Source organism: Lingula anatina, chromosome 1 (genome assembly GCF_051362555.1).
Source record: "Lingula anatina isolate TDL-2025a chromosome 1, LinAna3.0, whole genome shotgun sequence".
Lineage (NCBI taxonomy): Eukaryota > Metazoa > Brachiopoda > Lingulata > Lingulida > Lingulidae > Lingula > Lingula anatina.
This window is the reverse complement of record NC_141767.1, coordinates 6,206,709-6,223,303: the sequence shown is the minus strand read 5'-3', so window position 1 is coordinate 6,223,303 and position 16,595 is coordinate 6,206,709. Positions and strand designations below refer to the sequence as shown.

Sequence of the window (16,595 nt, the reverse complement as noted above, 5' to 3'; positions counted from 1 at the left end):
TCCATGTCCATTGTTTTTCTCTAACAGGTCTTGATGAATTAAAGGAAAATTGCACGGTATTGATTGGTTTTCCCTTTGGCAATAAAGGTGTTTCTCCCTCCTTTACTAGTAGTACTTATCCAGGCTTGTACACTCTGCCTACTCAAGAAGCCTATCCATCTGTCAGTCAGCATTTCTCTTTTTATATTAGGAGAAACAATATTGTGTTGCTTGAGAAAGCGTAAATCGACAAGGGCATTCCAAATGATATGACAGAAACTGTCAAATGAAACTTTGTTTGAATAGATAGCAGCGTGGATATGGTTCTGAATTGGTATGAATTAAGTATCATATCAAAGATGTACGACAGTTATTAGATTTGATATACATGACTTGTTGGTGAGATATAGGTTCTAAATTACATGGACATGGGACTGTCATAAAACCATTTGTTTGATTTCTCTTCAGATACGATGTATGGGTATTATTCAGTAGATGTGCTTTGTTATTAAAGCAGCATTTTTCAATGTCCTGCATGTTTAAATTGCCATATGGGTGCTCATTAAGAATGGTACTGAATGAAGTAGGTGGTTATTAAATACGACTCCAATTAAGCTACCTAATGGGATTAGAGTTGTCATATTGCAAGCGGTTTGCAGAATCCAATCCTGACTTTTTTTTTGGTTTAGAAACGATGGAAATTGATGTAGATGATCGGTATTATTCCCATCTAATATCTGCTTAATTCCATCTCTGTGTAGAGTGAGGCGATGTCCACATAAATCTTGTCTCTAGATGGCACTGACTGATAGGTGAGAAAGGAGCAATAAATCATGGCCTGTCCCACTGATACTATGAGATTATGTGCTTGATTACTTTTCCATCAAAAATTTAATTTTCTAGTGTCATTAACAGGTAAAAGTTGAAAGTTATATTAACTTTGGCTGTCGGATGACTTTCAGCCTCCATTTTCTGTCCTGGTCTAGGTGGAAGTATTTACACATATTTCCACTTGCTTTTGTCCCAGGCCTTGTGCACTACTGTAGCTGAGCATGAACCCAAGTTAATAGAGGGGTTGCGTGTTGTGTATCCTGTTACTGGTGTTTTTATCTCTACAGTAGTAGTGGATGACAGAAGTATAGGGGACAACAATATAATTACAGGCCCACACTATTACTGAAGCTACCCAGTCATTTTGTGATGGGAAAGAGATTACAAGTAGGCTAGATTACATCTTCATAAGAGTCACATTTTATCTGGAATGTGGTCTTCTGTATGTGGAAGCTCCTCTGTTTTAAGGGAGGGGGGATACGCCAAGCGTGACAATGCAGTGTGTGGGGGTGGGGAAAAGGATAAAAATTTTCATGTTAAAAAATTGCAGTGTGTGGGGGTGGGGAAAAGGATAAAAATTTTCATGTTAAAAAATTCTTAGATAACATGCTCCATCTTCGCTGTTAATGCCCTTTTTTGTTGGGAATTTGGCATTAAAAATGGAAATGAACACTCTCAAAGTGTCTGGTAGAAGTTATTACATGAGATTTAACAGCTTCAATCTGCCTTGAAAATTTGTGCATGATGCAGAAGTAGATGAAAGGAAATTGAAACCTTGAGGCCATCAAGTGACATTATTAGTACATCATTGCGCGTCTGCTGACCATTGCAGTCTGTTTGTTTCTAGTTACTGAAACATATGCAGCCATGTTTAGGGAGAGGGGGAACCATATGGCTTGAATATACTGCTCTGTGGTACTTTATCTGGAGAGAAATTACTTTGATTTGCCAACCAGATGTCAGGTGTCATATTCACTTATAGTTTTGCCATAATACATCCAATTTAAACAAAAATAAATCTCCCTTCTAGAAACCAAAATGAAATTTACTTTTAACATGTCCATCTTGCAATGCAGTGCAGTGTGCATGCATTTAAGAGTTGATGGGGTCAGCAGTATCTGGGATTTTTTCCGTCAGGGCTGGTCTGAAATGCTGTATTTGTTTTTCCAAAGCCATAAACAATTGCTGTACCTATGGCAACAGTCTCTCAAGCAGTCTGGTTGGCATTAGTTGGTGCTGGAATTTAGGTTTAAAGTGCATTTTTTGTATGTTCGTTGCCATTTGAAATTGAGCAGGCCATCTACTATTTTAACACAGGTCATTTGCTTCAAGTAAATAACGATAAAGTTTTCCATCTGCAGGTGATCTCCTGCTTAATATTCTTGTCGTTGAAGCTGTAATTTTCAGTAAACTGCATGGAAATTGGAAAATCATTATTTCTATTCCATGATGCAATAGAGGTCATTAAGGGCAGCATATATCATGCGTCAATTATACAAGTATTTTGAACCGCAAGCACGCAATCTGACAGCTTTTATGTAGTAAGATCTCCCATTCCTTGACAGCACATTTGTCTGCCTGTTGATCTTTGTGAAAGAAAGCCATGCCATGCATTGTTTTAACTGGTAGATAACAATTATAGTACTTTTTCTTCTCATCTTAAATTTCTTAATTCATGTTGGTTACTAACAGCTGTGGTATGTGGTTTCCAAATAAAACTATAGTGATTTCAAAACAATATTTTGACAAGGTAATAGTTTGATCAACATCTTTTTCCATTATTTTTAGCTCTTTCATATCTTTTTTTTTATTGCATGGAATTTATTACAATAATAATTTGTTTTATATGGTTGGTATATTTAAATGTTTTTTTTCCCCTTTTTCAGGTTTTGCATTTGTTACGTTTGAGATGGAAGATGTTGTGGACAAGATCTGTGAAATTCACTTCCACGAAATAAATAACAAAATGGTACGTATGTAATTCCTGCCCACAAAACTTAGAAATGCAGGTAGGTGAAATAATGAGAATGTTACTTTTTTTTTTCATTGAACCATTGTGTACTGTAATTCCTCCTCACTTTATAAGAACTCCCCATTAATCAAAGGCTTGTTAGAGAGGAACATGCCACGTGGGCACACTGCATGAAGAGCAGGGAAATATATTGGAATTTAGATAATAGATTAAGATGGCTCTGTCAAATCTTTTTGGCATAGCATGCTGCATGTGATTGTCCATGGGAATCGAGTTGACCATCTTACTGACCCTGAGAGCCGTCTGTGAATTCAACTCTTCCCCCCTGTCTGAGATTGGTAATTAACAGAGACATCAGAGTGAAATGTAAATCAAGAGAAAATAAGGTACTTTGCTAACAAGCAGTGCAGTGCCCTTTTAGATGGGCTGGAATTGGGGAAGTGGGAATATTTACTCTGTAGGTAGCAAGTAATGTAAGCATTAAGATGTGTCTTGACGTGTGCTGCCATGTTTGGTAAAGTCTTGTGAAAAGTTCAGGTAGACACCAGCTGTGCATTGCGCTGGCTTGCACTCATCATGCTGACTTGCTGCTAATGAAGTGAGATTGACATTAATTTTCCCAAAATAAGTAATCCTCATTAGGTTCATGCATCCATAAAATAATATTGGTTTTGACATTGGCCATTAGAAATGAGCTGAATATGAAATTATAATCTCCTCCACCCTGGCTGAAGCATGCTAGGGGTCTGGGTTTGATGGGAGGGAAATTGGTGTAATACGCAAGGTTCTTAAATTCTTGACATTAATTGTGTTTGTATTTAACCTAAAGCACCAAACTATTGTAAAAGAATAAATAGAGCCATAACTGTCAGGTTCATAATTTATGAGCTTTCGTTGCATGAAGTTGTTGGCCTAGATGTATTGTTCCATTGTGACTCAGTGGGTATTCTTAAAGTTTATTTACAGCTTGTAAGAAGTACATAAATAGTTTTATTAAGGTAACTAGATGTACAGTTGAGTACAGTTTGCCATTATTTGAATTGAGGAGCATGTGAAACTTTTCCTCTAGTTCACAGAAGTTATTTGAATAGAAAAGACACATGGTATTCTCATTGACTATTGTTTCTTGATTGAGAAGCGGACCCATGTCACTAACATCATTATCAGAATTTGATTGTGTTATTGCAGGCTCGCTTGATGCTGTTCATTCTCACGAATAAAAATCAATGGTTACTAACAATGTCAGACATTATTTGGCAAACCTTACCAAGTTCTCAATGAATTGGACCCTTACGTAAACTGTAATAAACTGGTTGTGAGATACACACAGCTTTATCCAGTTTGTCAGCATAATTAAAAGACTTTATGTTGCCAGTTACCAATATGTAGCCATAAGCTACTTAGTATTGATCATTGATTTAGGGAGAAAATTGTACGACTGTGAAGCATAATTGGTACATTTGAAAATAACTCTTTCCTAATTGACAGCTTTGCAGATCATTTTTGGCTTGTTTGTTGGCATGTTGGCAGAAGAAAGCTTAAAACTTCTTGAGAACATATCCAACATGTGAACTGTTCCACATGGTTGAAGTTAGACCAGACAACTCCTTTGATAATAACAGCCTGTAAGGCAACATGCCATTATAATCGTCCTGTTTCTAACCAAGATAAAATATTCTAGACTCTGAACATCTTTATGTCCTGGTAAATGACAGAGAGGCAGTGAAAAATGATGAAAAGATAACTCTTCGGCTTATCAACTTATGCCACTGGAGACTAGCGTGCTGCCACCTATAGTGAAGTCACGGCTAATTGATAACCAGAAACATAAATATTTATCTCTGCAAAAGAGATCCTTAATCATATAAAATTTTTCAGCAGGGGTTGAGAGTAAACACTAAAAATACCCCACAAATGCCCAAGAATGTTGTTTATAAGCATGGAAGGTGTTTCAGACGGCCTACATGATTTTTGCATCATGGTGATATGTGGAAGATAGGTGTTCATCTTACCTTGCTTATTTTACAGTTTCCTGTTTGAGGTTTTGTGAATAAATTAAGTGAAAGATTGTTTACTTTTCAGGTGGAATGCAAGAAAGCACAGCCAAAAGAAGTGATGAACCCGACAAATCTGACCAGAGGTAGGGGTTTGGTTCATGGTGGTTACGGTAAGCGTAAGCTTACATAGACGTGCCTCCTTTCATTATTTCTTGCTTTGTTGTGTGGCCCATTGCACCAAATACCACACCTTCAAACTTTGCCCCATTTGTGTGTATTGACTGCAGGCCATTGCATCGGTATATATATACATATATACAGTTGTATTTATTTACTGGCGGTGTGTGGTTGTTGCCACTTAACTTTCTTGTTTAATAAACTGTGGGCTTTTTCTTCTGCTTTGTTCCAGTTAATTGACTAAAACAGATGTGCTACTAAATGATTAGAAACATTGTGGCCCCTCACATGTATAGAAAAGTTCATTCTAACACTACAGGGGCAGTAGGACATATGTATTGTATCTTATGTTTGAAGGTTTGATGTTTGCTGCAAGCAGAAGTAGCAGTTATAAATTTAACGTAAACCTAACAGACCCATGAGTTTAGCAGGTAGAAATTTAAAAGCGGGATTTGTTTTGTAATCTTAGAAAGCATCTGCAAGAATTCTACTCTGTACTGTAGTGTGTAGACTGTTTGTATTGGCTACGGAATATTGGTACTTTGAAAGAAGCATTTATTGGAGCATAAGTCTTATTTTCACTCGACAAAGAATTGCCCTATTTCTTTCTTACCTCAACCAAAAGGAAAAAGAAAAAAAAAGATCAAGTTATTGAAAAATTTTCCTGAAAAACATAGAGCCAAGATTGCAGATGTTCCTCAAAAGGGCCTTATTCATGGTCATTTCTTTGCATTACAAGGCCTGAAGTATGTTTGAAGATTTTGTCCTGTTTCAGTTGTGAGTTGATTCATAATAACCAATTAAAAAAACCCTTGTTATTTTCCAGTCATTTTCGCTTTGAGTCATAAGTATATTCATGTTAGTAAAGTAGATGGAATTTTATTTCTAACATCATTGATTTGTGTTTAAAACAAAAAAAAAAAAAATCCCCTCCCTACACCCCTGTCAGAGGCTGATGCAGTCACTAAGCAGATGTTAGCCTCTGTTTGGAATTGGAGCAGATGTCAGCCTCTATTTGAGCAGATGGAGAATGGATTCCTGTTGCATGGAGAATGTGGAGACTTGCAAGGATCAAAGTTATAAAAAAATGCCTTCAAACAAATTTCTTTCTTTTTATAGAAATTGCAATGCACCTGCAAAAAACGGGTCTTGAGCTCTTACCTATGAATCCATCCGAAGCACTTGCAAGTATGTAGTTTTCCACATCATTTTTGTTGGAAGTAATTATTTACTAGCTAGCTGGTGATAAAAGCATACCCATATTGGCAAGAGCGTCCCACATAATACATCTAAAGGATTAATTTTATATCAAGTTTGTTTTGAAGTGATTAACTCTCATTTGGACTTCAAAAGCAGTATCAATCCCTTTTTCGAAATATATTTCTAAACGAGGATTCTATTCAAACTTTTTAACAACCCATCTCAATGTTAATATTACATCTTTTGCTTAATGAGAAAATGTGAAGAGTTATCACATGTATAATATTAAAAATGCAATAAAATGTATAACCTGTGTATATTGTTGGCCTGTGCCTTGCTTTGGTAACCTAGCACTGGAGAGGCATGCGGGGACACCTTGCCACAGGGTTGCTCACTGCAGTGATTTATACAAAGATAACATATTTCCCGAAGACTGTTATTTAATAATTCACCAGGTTAAGAGCAGCTGAAGGAAATATGACATCTTCATTGTTATTCTGATCAACATGCATGTACTGTCTTTTTCTACTGTGTATTTATATGCCTATATTTTTTGCTTGTCTGTCACTTTGCTGTTTATAACCACATATTGTTGATTAACCCAACAGATGTTTAATAGTATTGTTAAAATCCATATCAAACTCTCCTTGCTTTCACACATAATGCATGTGTTGTTATACCATCCATGTCAATTAAAAAGTAGTATTTTTGTATTGTGATATATACATATTCAGAGTCACAGTTAATAGTTTATTAACCTCTTTTTAAAAAGTTAATGGAATTTCTGTACCCTGATTTTCAAGGTTACTTCCCTGGGTTCCCTACCTACGCAGCAGCATATGGACGTGCTGGTCTCCCAGCCTATGGACCAGGCTATTTTCTTCCAACAGCAGGTAAGCGTTGTCATGGTGCCGAGCCTGGTACACCACACATGTAACCCACATGTCTCTGTGTGTATCAAGAAAACATTACAGTTCATTTTGTGGTACATGACAGGTATAAGCTCTTTGTTATCACAGTGACCAGCTAGAGGAACACTGAATAACTCACTTGGGGCAGCAAAGAAGTTAGCATATTATTTTTACGTACTTTCAAATCAGCTGATCAGATTTTTTTAAACCAGAAAACAGAAATTGAAACAAGCCACCTTCTTTTGAACCCTGGATAATATGTTGTGTGGGTAACTTTATTCCTTAGCTGATCTTTTGACCATAGGTGAACTGTGGGGCAGTCCAAAGTTTCTGGAAAATGTTAATCGTACATTTATGGAAGTTGGTCTGGGACACTTGGACCACCCTGTGCATCTGGGAACTGTTGATTTCAGAGTATTCTGGTCTCTAATGTACAGAGCTCAAGTTCAAATGATAAGAAAAACTGCCTCAGCATTAACTTACTGGATGAAAAATTTCTATTCTGCTCTATAGAGTATTTAGGTTATTAGAAGTGGCAGGTTTCCCTGAGCACTTCAGACTTTTTTTTTTCAGTAGTGTGACTTGGTTTCTTAGCAACCAGTGGGAGCATACTTTATTATCACAAAATGAAACTTACAATGACTAAGTGGTGAAAATAAGCAATATCTGAAAAATAGGAAATGATTATTTTTGTTATGGTTCTAAAGCAAGAGGTGTTTGAGTTGCTTTTCTTGTTGGCTTTAGTAATCTTACACGGTGAAATAAAAGCATGTGCCAGATTCGTAGATCAATTCTATTCTGATCATGCTTTCATTTCCTCTACCTACATATCAATATGGAAATTGCTTTGAATACCTACTACTACTACTACTGAACTATGCATAGCAGTTGATGGTGACCAGCATACACATTGTGTACATGCCTTAAAGTATATTAACTTGAGGATGGCCAGTACAATAAAGGCAGCATTCTATCTGCTGTAGGCATTGGTGCCGCATTTGGTGCAAGCCGTGGCAGAGGTCGCGGTCGAGGCGGATACATTGGTTATGGTGGAGCAACTGGTAAGACCTTTGCTCAAGCTGGGTCCAGTGTTGTAATTTTACTCCCTATCTAGCTTCCACAGTTATAGCTGTGTTTTTTTGAGTGGACTTTTTGATACTGTTATTATTATTGTGTAGGATATGGCCTACTGAAGATTGCTGCACCCGCACAACGCACACTTTTGGGTGACTTGCTGTGTCTCTTTATATATAACTAACAAAGTCTCACTCTGTACTCAGTGGTTGATGTTTATTATATGTTAGCCCGCCTTTCATATGTAAAAATGTTTTTAAAAAATCATATTTTTGTTCTACATCATTGATTAAAACAAATTCTTTTGTACAGTGCCATTTCTTTACCATCATCATTATCATTATTACTCCAAACTTACTTGTCTTCACTTGAAAGTGTTGTGTTGTGTGGAAGCTAGTTCGGAGCCTTGTGTGGATTCCCTCACTGCTATGCTTAGTTTGGTGTAGTGACCTCCTAGTCTACAGGTGCTTGATTAACAAACCAATATAACCAGTGCTCATGGACAGGGGGATTAGGGGACACTGCATGGACACAGTCTCATTGTTGGTTCAATTTTTAGTTAACTTTGTTTGAATGTATATCTGTTTGTTTGTTTGTCCATATGTTTGTTTAATTGTTTGTTTAAAAATCTTAATGTTGGAAATGGGTGCAGTTTCCTGAGTTGGATTACACAATGTTTAGTTAAACAATATACTTGTTACTTCTTATGAGGAATATTATCTTTATTTGGTAACCTTCCAAACTTTTCTCTTTTAAATTGATTGATTTATTAAATGTTCCTGTGGGCGTACTTGTATTCTATGGCTTCCCAGGGGGAGAAGACCACCAGGTCTTTGTGAGTACTAAATTGGGACTTCCACCTGCTTTAGTCAGTGTCCAAATTCTTTTAGTATTATAACAATAGACATATGAGCTGCTTACTTGAGTCCGTGTCCAAATTGTTTCATTTTTAGAAAAGAACCTGCTTTTGAATTAATGACGACGTTGTCATTGGTAGATGATCTGGAACCATTGTTTTACCATGTAGATGTTTGCATGATATATTGATGGTGTAAATGTATAACATTCAGCCCACTTTTAACCCTTAAATACTTGAGATAAAGCAACAAAAGGATTGAACTCTGCTTGTTAATAATGAGCACAAGGTTATTGACCAATGTTTCAAGTCTTAGTCATGGTTGCATGACTTGGTCTTCCTATTCTGCACCGCACACGTCTTTTACAAATTGGCTTGTAGAAATTAGTGCTTGATTTGGAGTAGATATTTACTTGCATGTGGTTTTTATTCTTTTAACCAAATTCTTCATCAGGTCTTTTTAAAAGTTTTGTTGGTGTGATATTTAATAACAGCCAGATTTTTCACTGAATTGTGAGGAATCCTAGGGTTGGGTTGGGTGGGTGAGTGGGGGAGAAAAACTCCTGGAAGTACCTTCAGTGTGCAGTGTGTGAATAAAGATCAAGTGATCTCCCAGGGAAGCCTTGAAATGTTGGCACTTAGGCGACATCTTATTTAAGAAAAAAGGTATTAATATTAAGCAAAAACGCCATGTTCTGAAAGGCCCATTTGACCTTGTTGTAAGGGGCCCTTACCAAGTTTGGAGTTTGGTGCTTTGTATTGCCATGGTGACCAGCATGCTGCCTTCCTTCCAGCTTCTCCTGGCTTCCCTGGTTACACATTTGTCCCAGCTCCTGTCAATGCAGCGACAGCAGCAACAGACAGGCAGGCTGCCGCGGCGGCTGCAGCCGCTGCTTACTATGCTGAATACAGTCCGAACCCAGGCAGTCACCAGTTGGCCGGCACTGCTGTACAGCGCAGTGAGCCCTCACCCATGCCAATAACTAGCTCTCCCATGCACAGGGATCATTTTACACAACAGCGCACTGCAGGTACTTACTATGGTGCCATGGGGCTCAAACAAACAGGTACACTGATCAAACTGCTCTCACATCAGGGGTGTAAATATATGTTTACATATATGACCAACATTTCAAATCTGTGGCTATATATATACATATGCCACTATAATATACATTACACTATACCATACCATATACTACTAGTATTTTTGTTGCTTGGATTTGTTTGCAATTTGCTTGGAGTTGAAACTAATCTGGACGAGAATCTCACAGGCACCACTAACTAACAGTTGAGCATGTTTGGTTGTATCATGTACAGGTGATTAACTGAACTGTTAAATGTTCCTGGTGTGTTCAGAGCTGAAATTCATTGCTACTGCAAGCATACTAAATAGTAATAGTAATAATAACAACAACAACAAAGAAATTCACAGTCACAAAAATTGTTTTCGTGAACATGTTTTAAGTTTACATGAATTGTTTGTTACACATAATTCAACTGTCATGTATTTCTTTGGTTAGCAGCAATGCTGAACAACTTCCCACAGGGATATGGACCACCTACCTCACCTGCTAACAATCGCGGATTCCCTCCAGCCAACAGTCCCGGCCCTATCGACATGACCTACAACTCCAATGACAGTCTGAGTTACGTACCAGCAGCCAGCCCGCAGCCGACAGGATTCGCACCTAATCTTGCTGTAAGCAGAGTATGTACTAGAAGGCAGTGTTCTTTGGGTGATCTTTGAACATGTTTTCATGTACTTATAGTGCTTGGATGTTTTATGCTTGTGTTATTAGCTAGTTTTTTGTTATCAAGATTCCATGGCAAGCAAAGCAGTACTATAAGACCTTTTGGCTGAGTAGTTTGCTTGGTCCATAGGTCTGACTTGATTGGTCAAGATGTTTGTTACAATGGAAACTTGACAATTGAAACTTCTTTTTGATGTGCTTAAAATTGAAACCATTTGAAACATATTTATCCTGCCTTAAATGTAGATATTGAACCACTTTTATTAGTGTTGTGAGATACTAATCTTTTTGTATCATCATTTCTTATTATTATTTATGTTCTTTTAAGACAGTATTGGGAGCACTAACAGGGAAGTGGGGTTTCTTATGGTTTCAAATTTTTGCACCGTTAAGTAATAAGTCTATCCCAAGGTTTGAATATGTTTGCAATATTTATTTGGAAAAGATGGGAAATTGGGAGTTTTTGCATATATATAAATATCCAATTGCTTACTTGATTGTTTTGCACTAGAAAAATTGATTGTCAAACACTTTGCATAAGTACAAGTGAAGTATTGATTTTAATTCCCTTTTGATAAGGCCCTTTTCAAAAAAACCCATGTTTTACTGCTCCATAATTTATGGCATTGAGAGATGACAGTACTTTTGTTTAATTAACTTGTGTCATGTAAAACAACACTCCATCCTCTCCCAGTTGAGCTTGAGGCCTCTCCTTCCATGGTCTAAATGCCATGGCTGCCATAATTGTATAATTATTGCCAAGCAAACTTGTTATATACACATGGGGAGTTATTAAACGATAAATTATGCATGTTGATAATATTCAATCAGTGTAAGGGGTATGTTGCATGTTGACGATGGTCTTAATCAAAGGAAGGTTTATTATTGGATATTGTAATGGTTGGGAAGTTTGTTGCAAGTAATCATCATTAACTGCAGTGATCCTCCATTAATCTGGGCTTTACTGATCAGTATTTTATATTCCGAGATAGCAGACCATACTGGACTCCGGGATCCTTTTGAAAAAGAACCTGTATTGATTTTGCTATTTTGGCCTCTTTTGAATTTCAAATGACTGACTACGTGAGTGGTCTGCTATCTGAAACTAAATTAATGAAGCACTGTTTTAAGCAGAAGTGTGACTCTAATCTCACCCTTTAAATGCAGAGATTGATGACTTATCAATAACTGGAAATTAGCCTCCGTGTCCCTGCATAATGTACCATTGGATTATTGAATAGCGCAAGTACAAAAAGAAGCTGCCTTGCCTTTTAATTTCCTATCAAAGTGCTTTTACTTGCCATAAAAACAGCATGGTAGTCTACCTGGAATCTGTGAAAGAAGGTCTTATTCTGGTCATAGACTTTAGACTGGTAATTGATGAGTTGTGATAGAGTCACCTTTGGGAAGACTTTTTGACATGTTTTTAATGAAAAATGAAAAAAATCATCCTTTATTGTTAATAGACCTTGCTTTTAATTTACTTTCCACATCAAAAAAAGTTCATTTGAAAATACTCTATTAATAAATACTACCGTGAGTTCAGACTTGTCACATAAAAGAAACCACTGACACATCAATCTTTCATTGAAGGGAGAGATTTTGACTCCTACTTCTGCAGTGTGACACACACTCACACATACTATATGATGGTTCTTTGCTGAGCTTTAAATGATGACTGTGAATGTTTAATGCACTCTGCCCCTCTGCTTCCTGCAGGGTCCCCTGATTGCTGCCGCTTTCAATGGCTACCATTGAGCTGGTTCGCATCACAAAACAAAGGTATTCACATGTTTCTTTTCAATTCAATTTTAATACAGTTGCCTTGTAGAAGTAATTCATACCTGGTAGAGTTGAGGATGTATGCACAGGTCACTTCGGTGCCCGACTCCTTTCTCTTGGAAGACTTAAGTATATTTGCACAGTATAGTGATGTGGCTTAAAATAACCATATGGCACTCCTCATATGTTTAAAACCAACATTGAATTATTCTAGAATAATCTGATTTGGTGTACAATCCCATAAGAGGATATTCTGGAGATGTTTTGTGTTCCTCAAATTGATTGGGGTCGAGAGATGTAAAAAAAAATGATTTGGCTGCGTTCAATCACTTTGCGTGTTTGTATAGCCCTATATTTATATATTTAGATGTCCTGGCTTGTGTATACATCCTTAACTTGTATTGTAAAATTGTGTTCTTTTATGCATCCTCTAGATTTTGTTGATTTCTTAGTGTCCCAAACTATTCACTGCGCTACGCTGATCAACTCAATGAGGCATTCATCTTGCTTTGCATGCCTAATGAAATATTAGTATTGATTTTAATCCTAGGTATCTTTGCATTGGTGCAAGGATTGATGGTATTTTCTTCTTGTAGTCTATCTTTATCTGGGTTTGATTGATATCTATCCCTTTCCTTATCAGTTTATAGTTTAAGAAAGAAAAGCTTCATTACCAAGCATGCAGGACACATACTGTAGATGTGTTTTTGAAATAGTATTGATCTCGCTCATGATTGCTAGATTAAAATTCAAAGAATCTAATAAATCTGTTGCAAGGCTCAGGATTAACTTTTAAATTGCATTATCCATTATGCCTCTCAGACACTGTTAGTGATCTGATCCTAAGATTGTTGCTTACCAAGTGTGAAAGCTTGTTTCTTTTATGTAAGTAACTCTAATTTTAGCCAGTTTGTCTGTGGTAAATGGACAATGTTTTATGTCGAGCTTTGTACAACTTGTACTGTAATAATCTTTTTTTTTAAAGAATGATATCCACATAAAAATTGCTTGTTAATCAATTGCTTGTCCTGTTGCAGGGGTTTGGCAGTTCCAGCCATGGGGGATACCCTCGGAATTTCTAATCTCGCAATCTCGTATCTACAAGTCTACAGATGAGAAGAGTGTATTTTACAGGGATTTTACAAGGACTTTTTAAAACCAATGGGAATATGGGTCTTTTGTTGCATTTTATGGGAGAGGAAATGAAGATTTTATTGTAATATAGACAATTCAGTGCATGTTGTGTATGTTGATGTATACACATGTTCTGTGGAACTACTAAGTTTTAACTACTTGTAATGTATGAAATTGTAATTATATATAATGAACTGTTGTAGCTTCTAGTGAGTAGATACTTTGTAGCATTTGACTAATATTTTGGTGTGTAGTGTGTTAGATAACATAATCAAAGAACAATTTCATATCAGAAAGTTTTTAAGTTCCAATCAACATCAAAATATATATAGTTCATTATAATTATTATTATTATGATTCTAAGTGATATAATTTTATGTAGATATATAGCCTTTTTCTTCATTTCCCCTTTTACAATTGGTCTTGGTTGCTCTATTTTTATATCAGTTGTCTTAGCAAAAGACTTACCTTTTGGCATGTCTCAATTCGAATATTTTTGGCAAAGTATTTTGAATTTTGGACACTTTTATTATGTAGTAAATTTAGAAGATTTAGATTTAGGAGAATGTAAAATGCATCCTGTTACCGGCACATAGTAATTAGAGAGAGAGCGCGAGAGAGAGTGAAACACAAGTTTTCCTTGTCATTTTTGACAACAGTTAACTTATTGATTCAAATGCAAGCAATATATTGTATGAAATGTAAATTATTAAAAACCTGTAAACTCCATTTATATGTATTTTATGTGATTGAAGTATATGCTACTTAATTATTTGAAGTGGTCCACCTGCTGTATGTATGATATGAGTAGGAGTCAGGCAGGTGGAAAACATGCTATTTTTGCTGGCTTGAACTGATATTTATAAAATAGAGTGGACTTTTAAAACAGAAGGGCATACATACAGTGAAGGGTGCAAGACATCAACTTTGTAGTCAGTTTAAAAAAAGAAATGGTGCTGCACTTTTAATATGGTAACTGTCTCATTCTCGTTTTTTCATTCAAAGTTAACTGAACTTTATGATAACCATTGTTGAGATTGGTTGACTTTGTCACATGTTGATTCCAGTATTTTGTGAAGTTATGTAATGTAGCTTGTCTGTTTATGAATGGTGCTGATGTCACCCCGTCCACCATCCTGGGGCCTAGCACGCCAGAATCGTGTGAAAAGCAATAATAATTCTTGGGAATGTAGCATCTTCATTGTAGTATGCCCACATAGTTGAAATGCTGTACAGATAAAGTTGGCTTTTAGGCAAAGTTCCATATCTATGCCTCTTTCAGATACTTTTTAGTCAGACCACAAATTGTGCCGACCGGAGCAGCTTTTAGTATAGCAAAATTATAATAGTCGCTGATCACTCCATTTTTACTGAAAACCCAATTAAGGGCACACATAAACATGTAGTTGCCCATTTTACATGCCATTTGTTTTTTTAGATGAGGTTCTACAGCATTTGAGCAGAAATATCACTTAGCATTTACCTCCTAAACTGTGACACAAAGGTCAGCATGTAAATTTATTTCATCAAAAATCATTTTTACAACCAAGTCCATGGGGGCTGTGTTATTTTTTAAGTTCTATTTTACTTCTTCCATGTACATGTTTCTCATGTACACATTGTACAGAATTCTTAGTCTAGTGTGTAAGCTTGCAGTCAATATTGGTCTAGTTGGCAAGGGTTATAGGGCAACGCTATATAGAGCAGTGCAGGTGCACATGTAGTAGTCTGTGTAGTGAAGCAGAATAGAATAGGAGCACTTGTATATTGTTATATTGTATGCTGTTGAAAAGTGAATTGTATCAAGGCCACAAATTAGTTTCACAGGCTTCTGGAAGTCTGGTGCAACGTCCCTCTTTGATAAACATATGAGAACCACTATCATCACCACCTGAAATTGCCTGTTGCTATGTTTCAAATTGGATTGTTATTCAAGATGTACAATAGACAATCAATGTTAATTTATTGTCACCAAATATAAGGTTTTATTGATTTGAAAAAGTTAAATTTATGATCTCCAAATTTCATTTACTAGATAGTAAAGGCAGTAGCTAGATGATAGGCAAAAAGGTGGGTGGAAACCTTGAGACCATGTGATCAACATGAGGTCAAGTAAAGAGAACTGAGGACGAACAGTGATAGTTTTTATAAAACAATTTTTGGTCAGTTTTAAATCATTTCAGACTAATATTTTTATGGGGTGTGATTTTAAGTATCTTTGGAATTGGATTAATAATTTGAGATGGTCACATGGTTTCCAAGTTTTCCACATTTTCAGCCCATTAGTCTTAACCAATTCAGACTGATTAGTGTATACCTTTACCACACCAATGCTAACATTCCGCTTGTTGTGTTAGGTAGGGCATGGACCACTAACAATATCAATCCTATCTTCCAAATATTTAGATCTGGCAGAAAATTTGACGTGTCCGTTTTTTAAAATCGCGTCAGCTGTGCCAAAGATGATATCAAGTATCAGGTAATTCTGTTTGTAGAGATTGCATTGGTGTGGCAGGGCAGAAAAAAAGCACAACATGGTTCAAGTTTGACACATTACTGTTATTTTTATTGCAAGTTTTAAACGGGAAATATTATTATAAACATCATATCAATACCAATTTTAATGTATAATGTGCAACAACCTAATAAAACCAATGTTTTGAAAATGTAAATGTGTTTTTAGTTCATCTGAAAACTGATAACAGTATTTTGAGGAATCAATTTCGAGAGAAAAACAGGATTGCATAAATGTTCAGTGGTTTGGTTTGGCAATAGAGCGGTAAAAACTCTATCTCTGCAATGGTGAAAATTGATAATTATTCAGATACTGTATTTTTTTAATAATAAATTCTTAAAATTTGAAATTTCTATTGAGTGGTGGCAGCAAAATTGAGAAGCAGGCTACTTAATAGTTCCATAACATATAGT

General features: G+C 36.2%; 1 protein-coding gene across 9 annotated transcripts in view; it reads left to right on the top strand.

Annotated features, from left to right (window-relative positions):
* LOC106153861 (RNA-binding protein Musashi homolog 2) overlaps nucleotides 1-16,339 on the top strand; it is a 31,271-nt gene extending 14,932 nt beyond the window's left edge. The window contains exons 8-15 of one of the 9 annotated variants that reach the window (XM_087000237.1): nucleotides 2,697-2,779; nucleotides 4,865-4,922; nucleotides 6,076-6,144; nucleotides 6,960-7,049; nucleotides 9,792-10,064; nucleotides 10,521-10,699; nucleotides 12,471-12,533; nucleotides 13,571-16,339. In XM_087000237.1, coding sequence (XP_086856363.1) covers nucleotides 2,697-2,779; nucleotides 4,865-4,922; nucleotides 6,076-6,144; nucleotides 6,960-7,049; nucleotides 9,792-10,064; nucleotides 10,521-10,699; nucleotides 12,471-12,509 — 791 coding nt within the window. In that variant the 3' untranslated portion in view covers nucleotides 12,510-12,533; nucleotides 13,571-16,339. Of the gene's footprint in view, nucleotides 1-2,696; nucleotides 2,780-4,864; nucleotides 4,923-6,075; nucleotides 6,145-6,959; nucleotides 7,050-8,050; nucleotides 8,129-9,791; nucleotides 10,065-10,520; nucleotides 10,709-12,470; nucleotides 12,534-13,570 lie in introns of all 9 variants that reach the window. The other 8 variants (XM_087000235.1, XM_087000239.1, XM_087000238.1 and 5 more) reach the window with 8 other exon arrangements.
* The last annotated feature ends 256 nt before the right edge of the window (nucleotides 16,340-16,595 follow it).